Source organism: Triplophysa dalaica, chromosome 18 (assembly GCF_015846415.1).
Source record: "Triplophysa dalaica isolate WHDGS20190420 chromosome 18, ASM1584641v1, whole genome shotgun sequence".
Lineage (NCBI taxonomy): Eukaryota > Metazoa > Chordata > Actinopteri > Cypriniformes > Nemacheilidae > Triplophysa > Triplophysa dalaica.
Window position 1 is genome coordinate 12,273,167 of NC_079559.1, and position 26,396 is coordinate 12,299,562.

The following is a 26,396-nucleotide window of genomic DNA, read 5'->3' on the forward strand; positions in this document are numbered from 1 at the left end:
TTTAAGGGTTTTTAAGCCATTTAAAGAATTTTAATACAATTCGATGCTTAATGGGTAGCCAGTGAAGCAATGATAAAAATTTGGTTTTGTGATCGTATTTTCTTGACCTAGTTAGAACTGCATTAGAACTGCATGGCAGCTGCATTCTGAACTAACTGTAGTTTGTTTATTGAGGTCACAAATGCATGAATAAGCGTGTCTTCGTCAGCAACACATAAAATATTTCTTAAATCAATGTTGTGGCCTATCGTGGCCTTGTCTCAGCTGCGACCTATCAAGGTGTCTTCTCTATGTTGTGGCCTATTGAGGCCTCGTCTCTGTGTTGTGGCCTATCGAGGCCTCGTCTCTGTGTTGTGGCCTATCGAGGCCTCGTCTCTGTGTTGTGGCCTATCGAGGCCTCGTCTCTATGTTGTGGCCAATCGTGGCCTCGTCTTTATGTTGTGGCCTATCGAGGCCTAGTCTCTATGTCGTGGCCTATCGTGGCATCATCCTTTATGTTGTGGCCTATCGAGGATCTAGTCTGTTATAATCCCCTAGGGATATTTAGAATAGTCCCCTACTAGTAACCAACCAACCTTTATGGCCCTTCGTTCCATCACAACCTCCCATCTCCACAATGTTTCAACACAACGAAGGTTCACTAGAGTACAAATATATTACAAGCTTCATTCACGGCTCGATGGATGTTATGTTGGATATCTTACTATCAGTTTTTTTCTAATCTCGTTATTCAGGAACCTCAAGAAACTTCAACCGGTGGGTAGAAATTAATTTCTTCAATTCTTTGGGTGTAGGCCCCGCTCCAGAGGCAAGTCTACGGCCACTCTCAGGAGTTGGCTACATCCCCGCCTTAATCTCCAGGCGGGAAGTGGAGGAATTCTTGGCCCTCTGGATGCGAGCCACGGACAGGGCCTACGCCAAAGAACTATCATTAACCATACTCATATACTGTCATCTATCAGTTGTTTAATAAATGTTCATTGCCAAGCATTCCCCCCCCAACTACAGTCTTTCTGGTAGAACTTACAGTGTTGGCAAATGTTCAAATAAATCACTTTATTTAATTTATACAGCATTTTGATCAAAGTTCATTAGACATACATTTCACAAATGCCCTTATAATAATCACTGTGTAGTATTTCTGCACATTATAAACATGTGTCATTGTGTAAAATGCTTGACTTTTGCAATGTACTTTACAATTTATACAAGCCTTTGTTGTAATTAAATATAAGCAAAAAATATAGAAACTAAATAATTAGCCGAACTAAGTGAACTGGGACTAAAAAATCCATTAAAGTTTTCCCAAAAGAACTAATCTTTGCACAAGGAGGAGAAAGATTCTGAAGTGCAAATTAACATTTTGATTGATTCTGTAACTGTAAGATGAATGGAAACCACTTCACTAAGAGATACTCTTGTCACAAGTCGGTTTTCCATCACCCTGGTTTTATGCACATGTGAAGTTTCGCATCAGAAACGTATGATGGAAATCAGTTAAAATCAGTTAATGCGAAAAATGGAAACGCATTTGCTGAGTAAATTCTGATTAAGAGAACATTAAACCCACAAGACTAAGTGGCAGTTGCATCTGATGGTGTCTTTCTGGTTTCTGTTTTGTAATTAACAGTTTTTACTACCTGGTTGTTTTGAGTTTTGAAAGAATTATAGGTGTAATATAACTCTAAACATCACAGTCGTGAAGCAGTAGTCCAATCAGAAAAGTGGCCCCACCTCAAACTGTATAATTTACTCCATCTATCTACAAATGTATTTTTCATTCTTTAGTTTTACAAACAGAGGCATACCATCAAGATGACTGTACCTTTCAAGGTATAAATAAGATGAAAGTAACCAGTGTTAGTAATGAATCTCATACTTAAAAACTGTAAGAAAGTACAATTACACCACTGCCGAGAAGAATTCAGATATCATAAAGCCATAACATTTTGTCAATACTTTACTGTAGGTGTCACTAGACCTTGTAGAACCTCAAAGTGAACAACAAGTTTGGCACACATTTATGAATTTCAGTGTGGTTTTTGTGTACAGAATTTGGCAATCCACAATCTTTGTCTGTTTTGCATTTAACTGTTTCCCCACTACTGATTTTTTCAAAGATTGTCAATGAGAACTAGCATTTTTTATCATTTAAATCATAAACTTTGATGGCCCCCATGGCCCAGAATATTTGTATCTATATAAAAATATACAATATATCAAATCCGATCCCTAATTGTCACCTTTTAATCTATCAACATTTGTATCACATTTAATAACTTTTGATTTATTCACATTTTATTCTGTGTAAACGTATTTACATATTTATGTGATGTTGTTTCTTTAAGTTGTGTGAATTTCTGGATGTTTTTAACTTGGTTCAATGTAACTTTTTATACCCTGTCAACACTTTATATAATAATAATTTAAGAAAACTGTTTGCGTTGCCTAAGAATTATTGCATTAGCTAATGTTTTGCAAGATAGCACTTTTTAATTCCAAGCAATAACTTTTTATTTTTTTAGAATTAGAAGGTTCTGTTTGCATTTGACATGTTTCAAAAATCCATTATCCTTTAAATATCTCAAAAATCTGAATGCAGATAACCTTATAATTTCCAAGGTTCTGTATTGTATATCACTGAAAACATGAAAACCCAGACAAACTTGTTAATGACAAGTTCACCACTTGTGTTATAAATGACAGAAACTTTCATTAACGGCGGGGAAAGAGTTAAATGTAAATACTGTTGATGTGAACTGGCCTTGTGAAGGTTACTGAGGAGGGTCAATTTACTGTCAAAAGTTTTACAAGCACAATTTACTGCAGGTAATGTGCATATAATAAAAATCTATATTTTACCCACAAGAAAGTGAAATGTGTGTGACATCATTACAAATGAACTGGTATGCAGGGTTAGACTGTGTTCCAACTTCCACTTTTGGTAGGAAGTACCTTCCACTCAAGGTACTCTTAAACAACAAACATGAATTTAACATAAAGCTTATAAGTTCACAGTTGATCTGAATCGATTTTATGCACATTTTTATGCTTATGTCGATGCTCTCAAAATGATAAACTCAGTCTTTTTTATTTATTTTTCTCATTTTTGAGGACTATATTGAAAGCAACATCATCAAATTGTGGGTACTTTTAAAACCACACACATCAGCAACAAGAACATAAAACCTCTTTCATGTCTATCAAGCTTTTATTTGAGTGTATAAAATAACAGTAATAACCTCACTACCTCACTATGTTGTCCTGTGACAGGTTCCTCAGTGACCAGCAACACTGACCAATGACAGCAGCCATAAACAACTTTTCTTTCTGCATTATTTGAGATAAATATTTAGGGAAATTATGACTCATTCAGAATGAGAAATGTGCTAAATCAATTGAGAAAAAGTGTAACAATACAAGTCATAAAGTTGGCACTTAGTCACATGGAAACATCAATTAGATATTGTTATTTATACACATTATTTACAACATATTTCACTCACAGCTTTAGGTTTTTTATGTAATACTGAATTCCAGACGACATCTTCTGTGGGCACAGATGTGTTTCATCCAAATTAGATTCCGACTTTCTCAACTTATTCAGCTGCCTCTTCGTTTCCAGCAATATTATGTCCATTTGCACAGAGGTTGAAGTGCGAGAAACACAGTTTGTTTCTTGTTCTTCTTCTTTCTTCAAAGTGTAAAAATTTCATTCCCAGTTGGCTAGATACGGTTCAAAAATTGTTCACATTTTTAGTTATTCACATGAATTTGTTATCACTCTCCAGGCCTATTCAAAGGACATGAGGTTTGCTGGTATCTGGGGGCGAACAAGGTGGAGAATATTCCTTCTGTTGGTTTGTGTTTATGCAAAACGTTTAAATTTAGCCATGTTAGCAAATGCTGTTTTAAAAAACATCACATGCAATTTGCTCAGGACCTGGAAAAATATTTTCCATTGAGATAAAAATGTTTATTTCATAAAGATCTTACCTGTGGTCTTGTACTTCTGCAAGCCTCTGCCAGATGTTTGTGCCAGATAACAGCAGAGAAACGAGATCCAGTCTGGAACTTGTAAACATTGCCTGGATCCCAGAATGAAAATAAATGAACCCACTTGGCCTCATTTCAATAGATTTTGTGATCTTGGAAAACTTCAGCTTCTAAACCATTGTCAAACACCACAGAGACAGCCGCAGAAAAAAGTAAGATTTCAAAATTTCATATTCATAGGTATGTGATAAGGTAAAATTATCACTCTTGTTTAATTCTGTGAACTACTAACAATATTTTAACCAAATTACAAATAAAATATTGTTTCTATTTGCAGAAAATGAAAACTGGAGAAACTGGTGAGAATAACAAGAAAGATGCTCTGTATTTTTTTTCAGAGATCAAATACTGCAAAGAAAACGTCTGGGTTACGGATGTAACCTCAGTTCCCTGATGGAGGGAACGAGATGTTGTGTCGAACCGACAGATGGGGTTTGTCTTGAGAACCTATCAACTTCAACTACACTAAGAAAAGACAAATGAAATTGGCGAATGAGATTTGCATGCCGGACTCCGCCCCCGGATATCCGGCTAAAAAAGGAAGATGGCATGCAGCATTCATTCACCTTTGGGGTGAGGAGCCTGTACACCTCTCATGACTGCAGCAGCAGGGCGGCACTTGTTGTGGCATGAGGGGCACACTGTTTGTGTCGACAGATGGGGTTCCTATGGAAAACGCCACAACGCTGTTCCGCGTCACAATCTCTTCTCTGCCCAGTCGCCCGGAGGAGGTGCTTAGTGATGGATGGCATGCAGTGGGGGAAAAGGGAGGCGAGAATAGCACGCTGACCCACCTAAAAGAAGGGAAGGTGATCTCGCTGGAGTACGCCCTACCTGCCACCGGTCCTACCTGTTGCCATGTAAGACTCGAGCTGACAACGGTTCTACACGGAGGCTGTGCAACCTTGTGTAGGTGCAGCCCAACCCGCAGCCCTGCAGATGTCTGCCAGAGAGGCCCCCTGAGTCAGTGCCCACGAGGAGGCTATACCCCGGGTGGAGTGAGTTCTCACTACCAGTGGGCATCCGCCATCTTGGGACCGTTACGCCGTAGTGATGCCGTCCACAGTCCAGTAAGCCAATCTCTGTTTTGAGACAGCCCTTCCCTTCTGCTGACCTCCAAAACAGACCAAGAGCTGCCAAGAGCTCCTAAAGCTTGGTGTGTGGTTCAAGTAAAGACGCAATGCGCTTACTGGACACAACACGGACAGGGTTGGGTCTTCCTCCCCGGTTCTCTCCAGAGAAGTTGACTCTGTAGCCAGTGTTTGAGCGGTCTCATGTGCATCAACCCGAGGGGTATCGGCCCCGCCAAGGACGCCATGTGTCCCAGGAAGCTCTGAATTGTTTCAGGGGGACCGCTGGCTGATTGAAAAGGTTTCACTGACTGTGCGAGCTGGGAGGTTAGTCGTGCTGTCATGGAGACGGGATCGAGTTCCATACCAAGAAAAAAGATGCTCTGCACAGGGGGGAGCTTGCTCTTTTCCCTATTGACCTGTAGTCCCAAGCGATCTGGGTTCCAGAGCACCTGGTCCCTGTGTGCACACAACTGGTCTTGCAGTGTCCAAGATAACCCAGTCGTGGAGATAGTTTAGTACCCGCATGGCCTTCTCCCTGGGGGGAGCAAAGGCGGCTTTCATGGCCTTTGTGAGGACTCATGGGGACAGGGACAGACCGAAACTAGCAGAGGGTGAGAGCGACTGTAAAAAAACACCCAAAAGAAGAAGAAAAGGCCCTTTTAGTGAGAAAGTGGGCTGTTGGGACGGAACAGGGACCGTCCCGGATCGAAAAACATGCGATGGAATGGCTGGGCCCGATGGTAGTCTCAATATCCCTAGGGTCTTCACGTGAGGGCCCCTTCTCAGGGCCGTCACACATCTTTGCAAGGTGCAGCCAGAGATGTCTCTCCTGGACTACAAGTGTGAATATCGTCCGACCCAGGGCACGCATGGGCACCTTGGTCGCCCGTAGAGGACGGTGGCGGTGCCGAGTTCCAGCATAAGCGTTGGGTCGGTCTTACCCTCGCAGAGCTCTCTCAGCGCTTCAGCCTGATGGTCCTGCAGGATTGCCATGACGTGGAGAGAGGAGGCAGCTTGGCCCGCAGCAGTTTAAGAAAGAAGACGGAACTAGTTTGACGTGCACGCCCGAAAAGGGGGCGTTTCCAGGTTTTACTGAGTTTACCCTCCGATGCGCCATGTCATCATGCACCGTTTCCAAATTCGTTGTTGAGGAACAAGACGGGGTGGGATCGTCTCTTGGGGAAGGGTCAGACGAGTGAGACGAGGTGCGAACGGTCCGCGAATCAATGGCTGACGGATTAACGCTCACAGTAATACTAATATCACCCTTTCTGGTCGCCGTAGCGGACGGCAAGGCTATAGCCAATGCTGTCACAGAACGGGAAGCAGATAACGTAGTGGCTTGGTGACGCAACGTCTGAATCGCCATCCGCCCGCAATGCGGGCAGGACGTATTTACAAAGGCTGCCTCAGTGTGCTGGGAACCCAAACACTTTAGGCAGAAATCGTGTGTTGCACCTAGGAGAACAGCGGGACATGCCATGCTTGAGAAATTAGCTCTTTTAGAGAAAAAACTCAAATCAAACACTTCTGGAACTGCCGAGACGCCCAGGGGAAGACGCTGCAGGAAGGGACAGTCCGCTGCACCACGTCATAAGAATCCGGCTGAAGTGTAGTAGAAAATGCTAGTTCTGAAGTCAATCATGAATCCAAGGCTCCGGAGAGTAAAAGGTGAATGAATGCTGCACGCCGTCTCCCTTTTATTCTCGGATATCCGGGGGCGGAGTCCGGCATGCATATTTCATTCCCCAATTTCATTGGCCTTTTCTAAGTCTAATCAAAGTTGATAGGTTCTCAAGACGAACCCCATTTGTCAGTTCGACACAACTTTGAGAGACCGACAGAAAGGGAACACGTTCATATTCACCTTTAAGGAAAGTTCAAAAAATATTTTTTGATGTGACAATCTGGATTTTTATCAGTTTTCATGTGTCTTGTCATATTTTCAGTCTTTCACATTGCTGTTGAATGACTCTATTTCCCTCCTGAGGTTTAATTCTATTTAAATTCAACAGACACTGGGCTAGAATGACGACAATTCACCAATAAATGCTGATTTTAAATGAAAATTTGTAGTGGTCTCAAACAATGTTCTGCTGCTGTTTGTCCTGTTTTCAGAATGTTGGGAACTATTTTACTTAAAGTAATAATTTACTCATACATAAAAATAATGTTTATCCAGCCGTACGTCGTTTGAAACTTGAATACGACTGTGTAACACAAAAATATATTTTGGGGTATTCCTATTAGGTGGATAACTGTGGTACCTCTTTCAGGATCAGTGAGCTGGAAAATGTTGGGATGTTCAGCGATGTCAGGCAGTGCCACCATCCAACCTGTGAGTGTGATCTTTTTACACGGCCTGGATTTATACTTCAAGACAAATAGATACAATTTTAAAGAGTGACGTTTCAAAATGCATATGGGCCACACACATATTTTTTTCTACACTGTTTTTGCAATTATGACCATCACCAAACTAGCTGAATGTAAAGAAAGTAATTAAGATCACCTCATACAGCAAGACTTCTCATTTTCAAACAAATTAATATTTGATAACTTACGTGTCTTCTCTCATTTGCTCTTAGTGCTTTGGAACCAAAATAGATGAGAATACAGCCAGATAGGACAATCCAGTATCGCCGCCAAGAGGAGAGCTGCCATACAAAGATAACAACTGCATATCAGACAATTTCAACTCAACTCAACTTTTATTTATATATAGCGCTTTTTTTCAATTTTCATTGTTACAAAGCACCTGTCCATGAAAACGTTAACTTTAAGCAATACATTAAATAAGATACATGTACCTACACAAACACACTAATGCACACCAAACACACATGGACACACGAACACGGACACATATACACGCACGCAGGCCCAAACATAGATAGATAAAGACAGAAGATAAAAGAAGAGAAACAAAGGCAATATATATTATGCAGACTATCAATTCCTATACTGGGTTATAGTAAATCCAGTGCTCTTAATTTGGTTGGTTTATTCACTGATTATGAGAATTCTATCATAATGGATACATGACCTACAGAAGCAGCAGTTATTTAACATATTCAGTTACATGGCAAATGGTGTGTTCATATTTGTGGTTCGGTTCAAAAAGGAAAAACAAAACTGGTTTGCTTAGCGTTCATACTGCCATTTTAACAGCAAATCTTAAGATGTCACCTTTTATGATTTATATTTTGTTACACAACTTTCCATAAATAGAAAGCAATGCTGTGTGCTATGTTATGTAAGGGATAATGTACAAGCAGCTGGTTCTTCTAATAGAAATAAGCCCGGACAGTGTTATCAGGACCAGGCGTGAAGTGGAGGATCTTTTATCACACTGAAGAGGCTTATTTTGCGATAACAACCGGATTGTACACTATCCTGCTTATTACACGGATACATGCCACATGAGAAAAAAACTGACATGAAATGTGATTTTGAAATATTTTATTAGCTCGTTTTTACCGAATGAAGACCTTCTGCAAGAATAAGCTGTTATTTCGGTTTTAAGCTAAGAAATGACATTCCAATTTGCTTTAATCATTTGTAATTATAATGTCATATATGTTATCAAAATACATATTATAATAATTTTTGTGTAATATTAAAGTGTACCTGTCAAAATTATTTGCAGCCTCCGGGTTTCTGACTGTTATTAGTTGTTATCTGGGAATTACGAACCTGCAAATGTTGCGTCTGGCCAATCAGAATCAAGCATTCCAATGAGCTAAGTTATAAACATGTGTAATGTGTGCATGCCCATAAGATGGCATTTGTATCAAGCCGATAACCTCAAGTGTTTAAACTAGTCCAAATCTAATAAAGTCAAGATCTAATAAAAACTCTTTCTAATTTACCACATCACTTGATATTCAGGGTCGCATCTTAGTCTATTTTTTTTGAGTCCATGTAGATGCTATTTGTTGCATTTATATTTCAATTGAACCTTGCCAGAGTTCGTTTGAAAGATGACCTCTTGAACGATTTAAGACAGTACATTAAGGGTCGGTTTCACAGACAAGGCTAGTTCCATACTAAAAGGAATGTTTGAACTGTCTTAACTGAAACTAACTTGCCCTGACATATCTTAAAATATGCATTTTTCCTAATGCATTTTTTTCAATAGTGACCTTAATATTCAAATTTACCTAAAGCATGATCCGGTCTTACACCGGGTCTACACCAGAGGCGGCGTGACATGACATGACAAAAGACAAGAGAATGAACTAGAACACATTAGAATTTTACATTTTGTCCACACTGGATATGTCACAATGCGACACGACACACCCATTGAAGGGATATTTCACCCCAAAATTTCATGTAGCTCAGTGGTAAGAGCATTGTGTTAACACTGCAAGGTTGTGGGTTCGATCCCAGGGGATTGCACATACCTATGTATAACTGGGTAGGATATTGCAATGTTAGTCACTTTGGATAAAAGCGTCTGCCAAATGCATAAATGTGCCGTGGACAGCAAAATCAGTCTTATGGGTCAATTTTTCGAAATTTAGTTTTCTACATAATCTGAAAGTTGAAGAATAAAGCTTTCTATTGATGTATGGGTTGTTAGGATATGACAATAAATGGCATACAACCGTTTAAAACTGTAATCTGAGAGTGCGAAAAAATCAAAATATTGAGAAAATTGCCTTCGAAGTTGTTAATCAGAGGCGCTGTTGCAGGCCATCCACTCACAAAAATAAAGTTTTTAATATTTAAGTTAGGACATTTACTAAATATCTTCATGGAACACGAACTCTACTTAATATCCTAATGATTTTGGAATAAAAGAAAATCTATATACCCATACAATGTATTTTTGGCTTTTAATAAAAATATCCACATGCTACCTAAGACTGGTTTTGCCATCCAGGGTCGTAAATGTAAATTTAACATTTTGTTATCATTTACTCACCCATTGGTTGTTTCAAACCTGTATACATTTCTTTGTTCTGCTAAAGACAAAGACAAATATCTGGAAGAATCTCAGAAACCAAACAGATATCATCCCCTATTGACTACCATAGTATTTATTGTCCCAACTAAACATTAAATGGGGGATGGAATCTGTTTGGTTACCAACATCCTTCCAAATATTCTCCTTCTTTTTCAGCAGAACATAGACATTTATACAGTTTTGGAACAATCTGTGGGTGAGTATATTATGACATAATTTTATGACACATTTTTGGCTGAAATATCCCTTGTATGATAAGGTGTTGAGAGGGAGTTGTTGTAGTTATTGCAGTTGAATTGTTCACCAGTAGATGGCGGCAGCGCTTTGTCTCTAGATTTTCTTTAATTAACTACTGTAGTCTTCACAATCTCTATTAATGAGCAAAGGAGGTAGATGGCTGTCTTTTACACACAAACCAAACATCATTTTGATCATGAATGGAATTACTAGCAATTCATTATAACACACTACATAGACAGTTGACAGCTCACTTACAGTGGGTTTTTTACCCTCCTTCATCAAAGTCTTTCTCCGTAAGGGACCTTCAATGGTTATACTGCTCAAAGAACTGCATTCATAGCTGGACACCGCCCCAGGGATACTAATAAACAAGCACACTATGCATGATGATTTATATATACAGTATATCTCTTTTATATTGAATAGCATTATTTTTGCTAAAGATTTTCCCCTCATACTCTTCTCGATTTTTAATGATGCATACTTAAGGACACACATAAACAAAAGCTTTCATACCTGTATATATAACTTCTGCTTCTAGCGGAGTTACAGACAGGGACTCGCCAGTTTGGGCCGAGAGTTGAATACATACGACCTCTAAATGAGATAAGAAGATGAAAAGTGTGAGTTACATGTATTAAGAAAGAAAGAAAGATGTAATATTGTAATGCTAATGATGTACAGTACCTCTCAACTGTAGTTGACAATTCATCGCTAAAAGAACTTTGTCTACTGCCTGTAGAGCAAAAAAGAAATTATGAGAATCAAGAATAAAAAAAATCTTCTTTCACACTCAAGGTTTGAAAAAATATTTCTGAATTTTTTCTTAAATAAAGATGTGAAGTCTAATAATGCAAATAGAAACATGCACTGTAAACAAAACAAGCAATTTGACCCAGTGCTCAAATGCGCAAATAATGCTAAGATCTAGTGGTAAAACCCTAAAAGATAACTAGAGTTTTACAAGGTTGAGCAACAGGACTTACCCAGTGAAATGCCATTGGTGAACACTGAATCATACGTGTGGTTTCTCACAGGGCTGTGTGATTCTAAGAAACTATCATCCAAAAGATGTCTGGCCTTTTCTTTAGCTGGAAAAGTTGCACTTTTGCTCTCTGCTACAGCAAACTGGCACATCATACTTAAAAGAGAAAACTGAATTGTTAAATTGAATCGAGGTTGGGTTTTGTAATTCTTTTTTTGGGAGAGGGACCAGTGTTTATGTCATAACACATGTGGTAGTGTTTTAATGTAGCATGATACTTACTTATTCCCCAGGCTGTGACTCTTCCTGTGGCGGGCCGGGGGTGAGGTCGGGAGGTGGGCAACAACTGATGTATCAGGACAGGTCGGCCGGCGGTTATATCTTACTGAGGCTGACGCATCTGGGGCCCTGTACACATCATTTTTTTTTCAAACTAATGTTAATTAGCGTTGGTTAACTACATTAGTTACCACGAACAATACACTTTACAAACACTCTGGTTCAACTAAATACATTTTGCATTATTATTCATTCAACTTAAAAATGTTAGTCAACGCAATGGGTTTGTCAACTCAATGAGAATTTCATTGAGTTAACTAATATTTTCAAGTTGAATTAACTTAAAATATTAAGGCAACCATTTTAAAGTTGAACCAACAAAAAAAAGTACTTTACAGTTGAGACAATACTTCTAAAGTATTTAACATTCTTAGTTAAGTAATTACAACATTTCCTAATTCATTTTAAAACCAAAAGATGTATTGATTAATATTTGTTAATACTAGTTTTGTGTTAACTATCATTAAGAAAGATCAATAAATGCTGTAAAACTATATTGCTCTATTCTGGTAATGCTAGATGAAGCATTAACTAATGTTAATGAATGAGATCTTCATTCATTTAATCATATGCTGTGATTATTTTCATTAAGCTTAGGTAAAAAACTCACTTTAATATTTACATTTTCAGTTAACATCAATATATAGCTGGCAGAACATGTGCATGTTAGCTGCACCCTCAAGCTCTTTTCTGTCCTATTCACAAAAAAAATCAAAACCATAGTTAGAAAAGCTTTTGCTCTCTGGAAGCCTTGTAAAAGATGCTGTCAACATAAGCCCCCCCCCCCAAAAAGTGGACAGTCTGCCATCAAGTAAAAAAGTTTCCTGCAGTTTTTGTGTTTATAGGTCTTTTTCCATAATAAAAAGTAACCAGAAGGGTATTTGTTGCAATGCTGGAAGCAGTTTTTATTTATCATTAGGAGTGTGTTCATCGTGAGATTCCATATACTTTGAAACAGTTTGTTAGGTCCCATAGAGTGCAAGGAGATCCCTAGATTAACTAGAAACAGCCTCTGGTCTAAACTAACAATCAGACGAGAGTCGCACGGAATGCTGCCAGCAGTGCCATTAGAAACCCTTCACACACCAGATATCTGGGTCAAGAAAAGATTTTTCATGAGTTTATGAAAAGCAAAGTGTATGTTTATAAATTGATCCGAGACAAAACAAATTATACTCATTAATGCATAATTCAATGTAATAATAAATGACCAGCATCAAGGCCGTATTATCCAATAGGCATCATGGGCACAGGCCCAGGGGAACATGCGCGCTTGAGGCCCAATCAAGAGGGGGGGGGAATTTCACATATTCATCCTCTCTGGCCCGCACACACACAAGCGCGCACACAAAACAGTGTTACTAACGTACACAAGGTTGTCTCTTGATTAATATTTTATGAGCCCTTTAAGAGCTTTTGTTCAGGAGAAGCACAAAGTGACAAATCTAGCGTCTTTCTGGTATATGGTTCATTCAGTGGGAAAATGTCGCCAGTGCTGTCAAGCGAGCGCAAGATCGCGTAGTGAGCGGCAGGAAGAAGCAGCACATTCGACGAATGAATGAATGAAATGAGTACAAAACAGAGTTTCCAACGACCTGCCACTGTTATCGAATTTTCGAATATATAAACATGAACACATTTCGTCTGCAAATATGGACATGGATACCTAGACAGAGGCTGTGTGAAAAAATATAGCCAAATTCATCGCTTCTGATGTTATAAGTCAGAATTGTCAATGGAAGCTGAAAATTTGTATGAGAACAGCTTTATTGTTGTACATATAATCTATAGGCAAAGTTAGAATAACTCTTTTTTACATATATTTGGTGTTGTTTCTTTGCCAGTAATGAATTTTATATTGATATAATGTTGATTATAATGTTTAGCCTTCGTTATTAGAAAATCCAGAGTGATTTTACGTACATTGAAGAAATGTTTACTTAAACAGACTCTTAACATAGAGGCTAAAGAAGTATACCTATAATATTTGTTAATGCCGTTTAACACATTACACGCTTACATAAGAACGTGAGTTGCAAGTGCTTGTTTCACGAATAAAGTTGAAGAAATGGACAAATTACTCTTATAGTATAATCATTGACAAAGTCTGCCCTTTTATTCTTAGAAAAATTAAGATATTTTTGAGAAAATATTTGAGAATTACACTTAAGAATAATCTTAAAAAGTCCTATAATTTATCTAAATAAAGTTCTTATAATTTCTATTAACAGTTTTGTGCATCCGGCGTGTTTGCGTGTGAATTATGAAAGAATCTGGAAGAACTTTATTAATTACAGTTACAGTCAGTGCGCTGAGTTGTCATCCAACATGGATTTAGGTCAATTTTGACCAATTATCTTGATTCCCGCTTTTGGGATTTTTTTAAATCTGGGAAACTCTTAGAAAATGCATTCAATTACATAGAAAAGGCAAAACTATCAGGTCACGTTACAAAAAACTGTGAAACATTGATATTTGAAGACCAGTTTAAACATTTATAAAAAATATTTTTGATTTTAAATGTATACATTTTTCTCATCTGTGAGAATGACGATGATGGCATCATGTAGAACATTACAATCCATGCCCTATATTCTCACCCCTCGCTTTTCCATGAGTTGGTACAGTTTTGCCACAGCTGTTATAACCATAAAATGCTTGCTATAATTTTATTTCCAGCTCAAGCATCTGATACACAAGAACAGGAAACATCCTAATTGTTCTGTCTCTCATGAGAGGAACTGACATACACCATGAGCTCATTCAAGTTCTCCACCAGCTTGGCTTCTAATCTTGAGAGGCTTTTCTCGATAAAACAAGAAAACTGACAAAGACTTGTCTGTTGAAGGCCATTTTGGCTTTTCAGGTATTTAAAGAAAAAAACTGATATCTTGGTATGGAAAAAAGCAATGTCAACATTGTGAATTATTATCATTATCATTATAATCATTTTATTTTTGAGTGAACTACCCCTTTAACGTCCAGATTAAAAAATACACGACACATCCAAATCTTAACTAAAGACCCCCATGTTCCAGAAGGAGGTCTCCTCAAGAACCACTTTTACTGTCTTTTTTACTGTCTGCCAGACAGAGATCAATAAAGCTCATGGAAGAAGGTTTCTCTGTTTAAACACGCGTCTGTGGGGCTTACCTACAACACCCTGAAAATTCGGAGGTTACACAGGTCTGACTTCTTCATTGCCCCACCAATGTACGCATCCGCGAAATCCCTCCACCTAACAATGACTTCCAGACATTTTATCATCCAAGCCAAACACCACATCCCCCAGTCAGTTACCACTGAGATTCTTCAACAAAGTTCCTCACCATTCCCATTTTCCCACTAGTTAACACCCTCCTCAAAAGTCTATAGATCAACCTCTTGCAGTTTTTAAAAGTTTAAATTGTATCCACATAAAGACCTTACCTCCAAGGTCTTCTTTAGAGGACACCAGACGTGGCGAGCTGTTCCCAGGTTCGATCTTCAATGATAGTCTGTAGAAAAAAAAAAGGTTTTGACTTAAATGACTTCATGAAGCTGGGCAAAATGGCAGAAAGTACTGTACTGTAAGTGTGGCCTTGATTTTAACACTGTTAACCTGAATCGTAAGATCAGTGAGGAACCACAGATGTAGTTTTCCAACTCTGGAGAGCTCCAGACGATGATGTCAGTTTCCCGAATGCAAACTATTACCAGTTTTTACCCTGCTTTCCTTTCACATCCACAAACTAGAAAAACGCAGGGTTGCCAGAGGACCCAGAGTATCCTGCAAGCCCAAATCCTTGTCTGAATATTGAAATGTGAATCCTGCATAATGTGGCACAACATTGCAAGGGTATACAGGTCCGAGTATACAAGGTGTCAATACCGGCAGACAGACCGTGTTAATGTATATGCATGCAAATGTACGTATGAACTATGAGTCAGTGTGTATAGCTCATGTATGGAAACGGTCCTCTTCCTGACACCCATGACCCAGATTTACTGTAGTCCAGACAAGCTTCATGTGCTGTTCTAAAAAGTATGCCAGATACGTAATTGTTTTAAGCCTGGAAAAGACATGTGAATTATGTCAGCGTGTCATCTAAATTTCTTTCTCGGTTTTCATTTTTTCATCATCCACACTGCCAGTTCTTGACAGCCTTACCAGGCCAACAGCTTCAGCTCATTACTGTCAGCTGTTAGAATGTGGCTGAAGACATAATTCAGTGAAGTGAATTTCAATAAGGTGAACTAATCGTTTCTTCCTTAGAAGGAAACAAGACAAAACCTTGATACTGAATGTGCACACTCACTACAGGGATCTAGTCTTAGCATACCACTTGTTACCACGCAAATGTTATAATTTGAGTTTATGTATATTTCATTAAAGGTTCTGTGTGTGATATTTAAGAGGATCTGTTGACAGAAATACAACATACCTATGTGTTTAGAGGTGTATAAAGACCTTACGTAATGAACCATTATGTTTTTATTACCTTAGAATGAACTATTTCTATCTACATACACTGCTGGTCCCTTGCTTGGAAATTACCATGTTATTTACAGAGCGCTTTTCATAAATACGTTATCTCCTGCAAAGAAGCAAAAATGTGACGACACCTTAGACCTGTGTCATCCACTGTAATGCTTCGAAAGGGCCATTGGTTGCAATTCCCAACCTCACCGCTAGATGTCGCTAAAATCTACACAGTGCACCTCAAATCATTTTTCAGTTTACTGATATATTAAAATTGTTAGACATTTATCCGACATATTGCATCTAAATGGTTTGGACAAGAAAACATTGCATATGTGACTAAGCTTTGTTTCAATATGAAAAGCGCTCATGGAAAAGTGCAAGATAACAGCTCTTTAAAAACTGTGACTGAAAAGATCACTGTCCGCACACACTACCTCGAGAGAGTCGACAATCCTAACGGAAAATTACTTTTAAACATCCACATGGAGAAAGTGGAAATATGAAATTCCAGTGTTTCGCAGTTCCTGATGTTGCATTTATAAGTGTCTAGACTGCAAGAAATTGGACCGCAATAAAACCACCTGCCCTTCATTCAAAACAGACAGACAGGACCACACAGTGCGCATGAAGAGAGCTCTGAGCTCTTGGTCTGAGAGTAGGAAACAAGAAGCAGAAAAGCATCTTTTAATGATGATTTTACCCTGTGAAACCCGGCATGCTGCAAATGTATTTGGCCAGATTATACATACTTACACATTATACATCTGTAGCACAAATAGATGTACTTCCAAATCCTTATTTTAAATCTCATGACATTTTATTTGTAATCTCATCACATTTGTATATTACAGTGTTTACAATAATCTATATTACATAAGACTATGTGGCAGGGAAACACATTATGGGATTCATATGTTCAGCGGCCAGAGGCAAAGGAAATAGGGATTATAATGCAACATAAAGTCATGTCGTGCTGGTGCAGCTGTGGCCAGTAAATATGGTCTTTGTTTGCCCTGTGGGCCATAGAGCTGTACCGAGATGACATGAAGTCCTCAGACACGTTTGATAAACACTATAGGTAGCTGGGCAGAATGAAGTGTTAAAGCTAAGGAGGATCTTGAATTATGAGAGTTTTACAAATGTCAATAGTTTGAAGTGTGTTAGCTGGCATAGACATAGTGATCAACAGAATACAAAGATAACTGGAGTTGCGAATTTAACAAATTTAACAAAACAATTGTTGCATTCAAACAGCTGAATACAGTAAAATAAATCCAGTTCTGTTTAAATGGACAGTTCTCCCAAAAATAAAAAGTCTGACGTCATTTACTTACCCTGGATTTGCTACAAATCCGTATAAATATATTTTTCCCCACATTCTTCAATGTCTTCATTTGTGTTCAGCAGAACAAGGAAATTTATAAAGCATTTTTTTCCTACTATGGTAGTCAATGGTGGCCAAGAACTGTTTAGTTGCAAGCATTCTTACAATTATATCTTATCCAATTATACCTGTATCTTATCTGTATACAGATTTGGAACAACTTGAGGGTGATCAAATCATTTTTATTTTTGGGCGGACTGTTCCTGTAAGTTTGTTAACTAATCCATTCATAACAATTGAGCTATAATGTTCAAGAAATCGAACATATTTCAAACCAGACGGTCTGAATCCAGCTGTAAATAAAAAGATACTCAAAAATCTACTGTAGTAGAAATCTAGAATGAGCGTAACTTACTTGTAATTGTCGTCCTCAACAAATTTCTGCAACTCTTCAATGTATCGCACTGACATCAGATACTTCTGCACATGTGGTAACGTGACCAAATGATCTGTGGGGTGAATACATGTGCCGATCAAATTCAGATGTTTTGTATAAAATCAATCGTGGTAGCTTGTAAGAGATGATGCTTGGAAAAAAGAGCAAGTATTTTCATGATATTCACATACAGTAAATAATCACATTGCATCAACAGTAATTATACTTTGTGGAAAGAAACTGACCATAGTTACAGGAGACCTGAAGGTCGGAGATGATGCGCAAAAGATTGTTCATCTGATTGGTTCTTTGCTCAGTCTCTATGATGCTGTCAGAAGCAGGGTAGGCGGAGTCAATGTAGGTCATATCAAACAGGTAAATTCCTAAAGTAAACAAAGAAAAATGTTTCATGACAGACAGGCAGGTTTTTAAATGAACTAGAGTTTGTATATGCTAAAAACTTTCAAAGCTTTAAGCCACTAATTTTTAAAAATAGTATACCTACAGTGAAGTTACCTTAAAAAACAGTTATTTGAAGCTAATTATACTTACTTTTTATTCTGATTCTACTAATATTCTACTGTTTTTAATAATTATTTTAATCATATAAATACGTTAAAACATGAAAGCTGTGTAAACATCAACTACTGTACATAAAACATGGTACATGTAGAGTATATCAATGAATCATTTTCAAACCAAACAAACTGAATCATATCCAGAGGCATAACTTTGTTCTGAAAAGTGATGAAGACAAAGGGGAGCAGGACAACAGAACTTTAATGATGTAGAGCCTGGCTTGCCAAATGTTGGATCATGTGATGTCATAAAACTTTCCCCTCACCAGAATTTTGAAGACCTCACTTGGGGGTCACCTAGATCCCAGAGAGTCGGCTACAAATAGACTGATACGTGGTGTTTCTCCAAAGTTTTATGACCATCATCACTCCAGAGGTTCCATAAAACCTTTAGCAATCTGTAAACTGAGACACTTCTCGGACAAAACTTCACCAAACTGTTTTTTTCTATAAATATTTGGAAATATACTTGTTGAATGTTGGCACTCTTGCAATCTTAAATTACCTGTAACTAGCACGGTACTATGTCCATAACTGAGTTTAGTTGTTAAGTGCAAATTAACCATACTGTCAGAGCTTTAAGGTGCCATGAGAAACAAAGGAACTTTCTTCGGCCCACTTATCGCTTTCATGGCATTGGGGTTGGACAAGTATGCACATAAAACGTCTTGGTTTTGTATGTTACCCCAGTTCCCTGATTGAGGGAACGAGACGTTGTGTCGAACCGACAGAATGGGGTTTGATCTTGAGGAACAATCATCTCTGATTGTACTTTTAAAAGGCCAATGAACTTGACGAATGGCATGGGATGCCAGTCTCCGCCCCGTACATATGGGTATTAAAAGGAAGATGGAGTGCCCATTCATTCACCTTTGGGTTGAGGAACCTGAGAGGCACTCCCGGTCACTGCAGCAGATGGCGAAGCGTGTGGCATGAAGAACACAACGTCTCATTCCCTCCATCAGGGAACTGAGGTCACATACGTAACCAAGATGTTCCGATTCTGTCTGTCTCTTGATGTTGGGTCAAACCGACAGAATGGGGTTCCTATAAGAAACGCCACGACTTCCTCCTGAGCAACACTGACTGGCCTGGGCGAGTCACAAGTAAGCTTAACCGCGAATCGTAAACTTCCAGTGGAGTAGTAAGGCATCAATTGAGTGAATCACGACGAGAGGCTCTGCAGCTCTGCAGATGTCTGCCAGTGGGTAGGGAGATCTTGGGATCGGTACGCCAAAGTGATGTCAGGGGGAGCGCCTGCAAGTTCACTACCTGGTCCCTGAAGGGAGGGGTGAGAACTTTGGTCACGTAGCCAGGCCGGGGACTCAGCACCACATGGGAGTCGCCTGGCCCATCTCTAGGCACTCGTTGGACAAAGTGCATGCAGATCCCCTACCCTCTTGATGGAAGCAAGCTCCACTAGGAGAACCGTCTTCATCATGAGATGAGGTAGAGTGGCTTCTCCTGTGTGTTCAAACAGGGCCCTTACTAGACCAAAAAGGACCACATTAAGATCCCAAGAGGGTACACTCGGAGAGAATTACCCCTCCTCGAGCCCCTCTGGACTCTAATGACTCGTGCTGCTTGAGAGCGGAGACACGGCAGAGACATATACCTTGAACGTGGAGAGAGAGAGGTTGCTACGTGAAGAACACAAAGACGAGAAGAGGCTCCACTTGCAGGCGTACAGTCGCCTTGTGGTTGGGGCTCTTGCCTGAGTGATAGTACTCATGACTGCAGGAGGTAGGTTATTAGGATCTCTTTGTCCCCCCCAGAAGCCAGACAAAGAGGTTCCAGAGGTCTGGTCTCGGTTGCCAGACCATGCCCTTCCCCTGAGAAAGTAGGTCCTTCATCAGTGGAATCGGCCAGAGGGGAGTTGTCGTCAGAAGCGTTAGCTCTGAGAACCAAGTCTGGTTGGTCCAGTAGGGCACAACCAACAGAACTCCTTTGCAAGGAGGCTCACTGGGGGGATAGCGTACTTCCGCTGCACCTGCCCGAACTTCTCGGAAATTTCTGAACGGGAGCCTGATAAGGGTCTTATACAGAGTTTGGACATCCAGGATGAGGCGCAGCCCCCACCTTTCTTGGGGACGATGAGTAGGAGCTGTAACACCGTGAAGACATCTTGGCTAGAGGGATGGGCTTGATCACCCCCTTCGCCAGAAGGGTCGCAACCTCCGCCCAAAGCACGGGAGCATTCTGGCCTCACACCGAGGTGAACAGAATGCCTCAAAACCTGGACGGGCGCCTGGTGAACTTGATCGCGGAACTAGTGGGGAGATCTGCATTATCGTCCCCGACGGGGGAGGTTCTGTTGCTGACATAGCCGGGGCAGGAGGAACGGACGAGCAAGCTGGTGGGAAACAGACACTGTCCGGGACATCAACGCCCGGTAGGGGACCGGGTTGCACCATGGTAGAATGTGCTTTATTGCCCCTGTTTGCTTCTTCACCATTCCAAGCTGTTGGGAGAAGTCCTCGACAGTGTTAAAAACAGTCCACCCTGCCCAAAACTGACTTTCTCTGCGTCTTGCATCTGTGCAAGGTTTAGACAAAGGTATCTCTCCTGGACCACCAGAATGGACATTTTTCGACCCAGTGTGAGCACCGTCACCTTGGTTGCCCAGAGAACAAGGTCAGTGGCGGTGCGCAGTTCCTGCATAATGGCTGAGTCATGCTTTCCCTTGTCCAGTTTCTTCAAGACCTTAGCTCTGAAGCACAGAGGCAGCTTGACCCACAGCCATGTAAGATTTCGACACCAGCAAAGATGAAAACTTACAGCCTTGGAAGGGAGCCTTAATCGGTCCCTCCAGGTGGCGGTGGTCTGTGGGCACAGGTGCATTGGGACGGCAAGCTCAACCTGGTGTACATCGACATAGCCCTTAGCTACCCCGGCGTAGAGGGTAGTCAGGGCGACCAGGCTCGTCTGATGTGTACGCACGGAAAAAGGTAGCGATCCGGGTCTTTGTTATCTCTTCATGCGACTCTGGGAAAAACTCTTTTTGTGGCGCTCCATATCCAGGTACCAAGAATCCAGTCATTAGGGCTGCGTGGAAGGCAGTGCAATCCTCAGCTTCTGATGCCAGGAAGTCACCATAAGATGCCGTGACTGACACCTCGTCCTCTCTACGCTGTTGCGTAGATCCGTTATGGGACAGTCTACTGCCGGCCATCGGAGACAGGGCAGGCAAGCGTGATGGGGCATGGACAGTCCGCAGCATTTTCTGCAAAGGATTAACGTCTATGGGAGTGGTAACGGGTACAGAAACCCGGTACTAAAGAGACACTGGGCTAAAATTATGGAGGACCGGAGCATCATTTAGCTTCCCCCTTATCGGTTATGCTATCTGTACTGGAGAAACACATGGCACGCGCAGAGTCCTCCACGCTGCGCGTCTACCCAAACATGCCGTCGCTAAAACTAATTAATCTGCCAATTAAACTGCACATTTAAATATTTCATATTTTTTTATAAAAAAAATGTATCCAAAAGAAACTGATAAGATTTTACTTCGGTTAAAGTACTGGACCGATAAGCAGTATCGATAAGAGTAGAAATGCCATTAAAATCTTAACAATACCCATCTCTACATGGGAGTTCCCATATCACCATCACCTCTCGCCACAGCAGACTGCTTGGCAGCCGCCGTGGAAAGGGTATTATATGATGTTGTGGCTGGGTCCAAAAAGAACACAGCCAATCGTGACTGGACTGGGTGCCTGCTGGACAAGGATGGGTGCCGCTGGGCAAGGCTGGGTGCCGCTGGGCAAGGCTGGCCACCAGCTGGACAAGGCTGTGTTCCAGCGGCTGAACTATACGACGCCGGCTGCATGTTCCTAAGCAGGACAGCCCCTTCCATCGCCTATTCCTCATTCGCCAGACCACTTGGCTAAAGGCCGCCTGTGAGGGAGCGGTGGGGGGCTTGGGATCCTCGGAGCTGGAGTAGTCTGAAGACGTCCCAATGAAGCTCTTCTCCCCCGCTTGCCATAGACGCTGGCAGGAGGGCGAGGGACTGTGGAGCTTGTGACGGGAGGTGCGGAGTCCCCCAGGGTGGGGGTGGCCAGAACGGGACGGTAGCCAATAGGGTGTATGCCCAGGATGGGACTGTGGGCCAGGGCTCGTCCCGGTTTATCACGTACCTGACCCTATCGCCAAACCCCAGGGGTTTCAGCATCTTCCTCTCCGTCGGCTTTAGGCAGTGGGTGAGGCAGCCATTGAGCACAACCTTAAGTTCGGCCTCACCGAACTCTGTCTCCCTTGCCACCGCCGAGAAATCCCTGACAAACTCAAAACTTCTCAGAGACTGTATTCATTTCCAGTATTTAATCTGTGCATATTTTAATAAACGCCTGTTTATTCAGTCAAGACATCAGAATGCACGTTTTTGAGAGACAACGTACTTTAGGATTTCTGTTAATTGAAATGAGCCGGCTCTTCTTAGAACAAAGTAAACTTTGATTCTAATTTTCATGTGGCTATTTAAAATGAATGTGGACCTTTATGTGACAATTCTGAAAGTAGCATTTACTATGGAAAATCCGGCTCTACATATAAAGAATGAGCATCATTAAAACCTCACTTCTCAACAACCAAATATTGAGATACGAGCTAACAGTTTGGTGAAAACCTATTATAATAAAAACTATTCTCTCATAGTAAGACTGACGTTTGCATAAATTTGCTCTCAAATACCAAATACGACCCATTAAACAAACCATTTAAATTCTGCTCTCTTCAACTTTATCACAATCTCATTATATCTCTTTTTGTGAGAAATATGACCCTGCATTTTCCTTTGGTCTTGTGAAACTTCAAAGCTTCGAACTGTGCACTTCAGTGACCCTCCACCCAACTTGCAGCACATCTTTCAACAAATAATTCAGTCATCTCTCTCCCATACTCTCATCCTCGCTGCTAATTGTGGCGACAGAGACACAACTAAACCAATGTGCAGTGTCTGATCTGGAAATGGCAGCCTGGGGGTACTGCCTGATAGCTCTTGCTTGCTTGTTAAGGATCTGTTTCCGCTATAGGGGTCATGGAAATGCTTTCTAATGAGCAGGTAGAAGTTATGAGTCTGTTAATGTGAGCAATTATTCATTAACTGAGAACCTAAGACCTGGTTACCGAGACTGGGATGTGTCGTCTTCTCACGGCAAGCCTCAGGACTGCTGCTAAATAAATTACATGTGTGAGTGAAGCGTTAGGGAAAGCTAGAAGAAAATGTTGGATCAGTAAATTACACTGGAGGAATGAACCAGGTGGAACCGAGGTTCAACATTTGGCTAAAAAATGAATCTGTGCAGTTAAAAACCTTTAGTAACTACATAGCGGATCTCATATTCCATTGCTAAATAAGATGACTTGTGGATATGGTAAATGTTCTGCTAACGTGGTGTGAAGTGACACCTGGTTTTGTGCTGGGGTAAAGAAGTTGTTTTGATGCGCTCATTATTGGAAAAATCTGATAAGTAAAGTGTATTTTCCCTTATTGATAACAGGCTTGATAACGCATTTATGGGGCATGTTGTCACACCATATTGAGTATTGTGTCGCAATGGAACAAGCATTATTCCATATAAAACTGTAAACATGCAAAAATGTCAAAGATCGGTTTAAAAGGATAGTTCACACAAAAATAAAAGTTCTGTCGTCATTTACTCACCTTTGAGTTGTTCCAAATCTGTATAAATGTCTTTGTTCTGATGAACACAGAGAAAGATATTTGGAAGAATGCTTGTAACCAACAATTTCTTGGATCCCAATCACTACCATTGTACGTAGCAAAAATTACTTTATATATTTTTTGTTGTGTTGAACAAAAAAGAAGATACTTTGAAGAATTTATGATGACAGTTCTGGGGCACTTTTGACAAACATTATCATTTTTCCTTAATTTTGATAATACTGATAATATGTGTAAACTTGCACTGATCTTATATGAGGGATGAGGATCAACCTTTCAGTTAACACGTATATAAAATGAGTTGAAGTTGACTTGACATTTAACACAATTGGAAAGTTGTACTGAAATAGTATTTGGCATTATAAGAGATAGTGAAGCTGCCATAAGAGCCACAGAAATAGTCTTATGTGTAAGTGTGTGTGTGTAACTGCTTTACTCATGGAGGTCAGAGGTCAGCTATACAGCCGAGATTGACCCTGACATACTTCCTGTGAACTGTGAAGTTAGAAGCTCATTGACCTCCAGTGACCTCTCAGTGGAATCAATTACAACACCAAAACGACACCATTGAATTCATATTTAGGGGGAACGTTGATGACTGTTTCCTCAGCTGCCATCTACACATTCTTAAAAAAAGGTGCTTTGATTTTTGGTTGAATGGTTCCAAAAAAATAACTAAAACATCTGAAGAAAAAGGTTATTTATATTTTTAAACCATTTTATGGTAGTGAATGATGTCTCAGAACTGAAAATTGCTAGCATGCTTCCAAATATCTTCCTTTGTGTTCAACTGAACAAAGAAATTTGTAAAGGTTTGGAACAACTTGAGGGTGAGTAAAAGATGACAGAATTTTTATTTTTGGGTGAACTGTTCCTGTGACTATGATCACCATGTATTTGATGAATGGAAAATTAAACTTTCTTTGCTTTCTTTGATTTTTGTGTAAAAAGGCACCCCAAATTAAACTCTTCACAGATCTGTCCCTAATATTCTACCGATCAAGTTCAAGCTGCCAAGCTGTAGGTCTAAATAATTATTTTTCCAGAGTCAGTATTTGAGAACCTGCTATGATCATTCTCCTTTAGAAGTGTCCTTTGAAGGCATCATTTATGATGTTTAGTAAAGCACCAGCCGAAATAAAGGAGGTGATAAGCAAACAGCCGTGATATTCTGTCCAAATACTGATGTCCCTGAATAGAACAGGGAGTAACGCTGGAGCATGGTCTTCCTGCCTGGCAGAGTGCTACACCTCCTAAAATCAGGGACCATAACCTCCAAAGACATTTACAGACTTCAAAGTTTATGCTCCCTGAAATACAACACTCCAATGCATTTGGTTGTCCTTCCAAAGACATTCACAACATATTACTGAGTGTTTCACTGTGATACCATAAGATTTGATCTCTGTATAAAATAAACCCTGACATGTCCCAGAAGAACAAAGATTGATATGCTTCATATGTGATGTATCGCTAATAATACGTAAATATGATCACATGCAGGTTAACCCCAGTGAACATGCAGAGCTGTGGATTTTGGCCTATAAATATCAAAAGCATCTAGGCCACACATCAGACTTGAAGCCCAGCCACACAATACATAAAATAGATCCATCCATTTAAAAAATAGATTCAACACAGTTTTATATTAATTCAAGTTATGGATCACATTAAACGGGTCATGGCATGTCCGAAACAACATATTTACATGGCAAAATACACCCCAGTACGTTGCAAATATAAAGGCATCATGAAATGTGCAAAATTTATAAGATTTTTAGAAGACCGAGGCCAATATACAGTAGATCATAGAAAGGTTAAACGCTTCACAAAGAGCCAGCTGTTCTTCACAACTTCAACGGCCAAACATTGTTCATGAAATCAACAACCTGAAAACACTAATATGAAGCAGACAGTGTGGAAAACTTGAATAATGACCGTGACAAAGAGCAGATGTTTGTTTATCGACTCTGTGATGCAATGCAAGAAACTCTTTTTTTTTAGCTCTCGCAAAATGTTGGCTTGTTATGATTGTTTTGAAAGTGGTGTATGGTTTTACAGACGTTTGATGTGTTGAGTTTAACGCGGTACAAATCAGGTTGTCATGCACAGTAGTGATGGCAAATGCATTCCAGTTCTGTGCAAAGGCATCATGTTCACAGTTTATGACTGTCAGCCAATCCCAGTTTAAGCCGACAGTCAGGCTCCTCTTATCTAAAGCATGGTGTCAATTGTATTT

The 26,396-nt window shown here is 40.1% G+C and overlaps 1 protein-coding gene across 1 annotated transcript in view; it reads right to left on the minus strand.

Annotated features, from left to right (window-relative positions):
* Positions 1-1,129: 1,129 nt before the first annotated feature.
* ralgps1 (Ral GEF with PH domain and SH3 binding motif 1) overlaps positions 1,130-26,396 on the minus strand; it is a 97,155-nt gene continuing 71,888 nt past the window's right edge. Inside the window, exons 10-21 of the mRNA XM_056772952.1 lie at positions 18,139-18,276; positions 17,873-17,966; positions 15,085-15,165; positions 11,612-11,737; positions 11,331-11,485; positions 11,032-11,080; positions 10,861-10,941; positions 10,600-10,705; positions 7,694-7,786; positions 7,397-7,502; positions 3,997-4,088; positions 1,130-3,823 (exon numbers count right to left, since the gene is read on the minus strand). Of these exons, the coding sequence (XP_056628930.1) occupies positions 3,794-3,823; positions 3,997-4,088; positions 7,397-7,502; positions 7,694-7,786; positions 10,600-10,705; positions 10,861-10,941; positions 11,032-11,080; positions 11,331-11,485; positions 11,612-11,737; positions 15,085-15,165; positions 17,873-17,966; positions 18,139-18,276 (1,151 nt within the window). The 3' untranslated portion in view covers positions 1,130-3,793. The remainder of the gene's footprint in view (positions 3,824-3,996; positions 4,089-7,396; positions 7,503-7,693; positions 7,787-10,599; positions 10,706-10,860; positions 10,942-11,031; positions 11,081-11,330; positions 11,486-11,611; positions 11,738-15,084; positions 15,166-17,872; positions 17,967-18,138; positions 18,277-26,396) is intronic.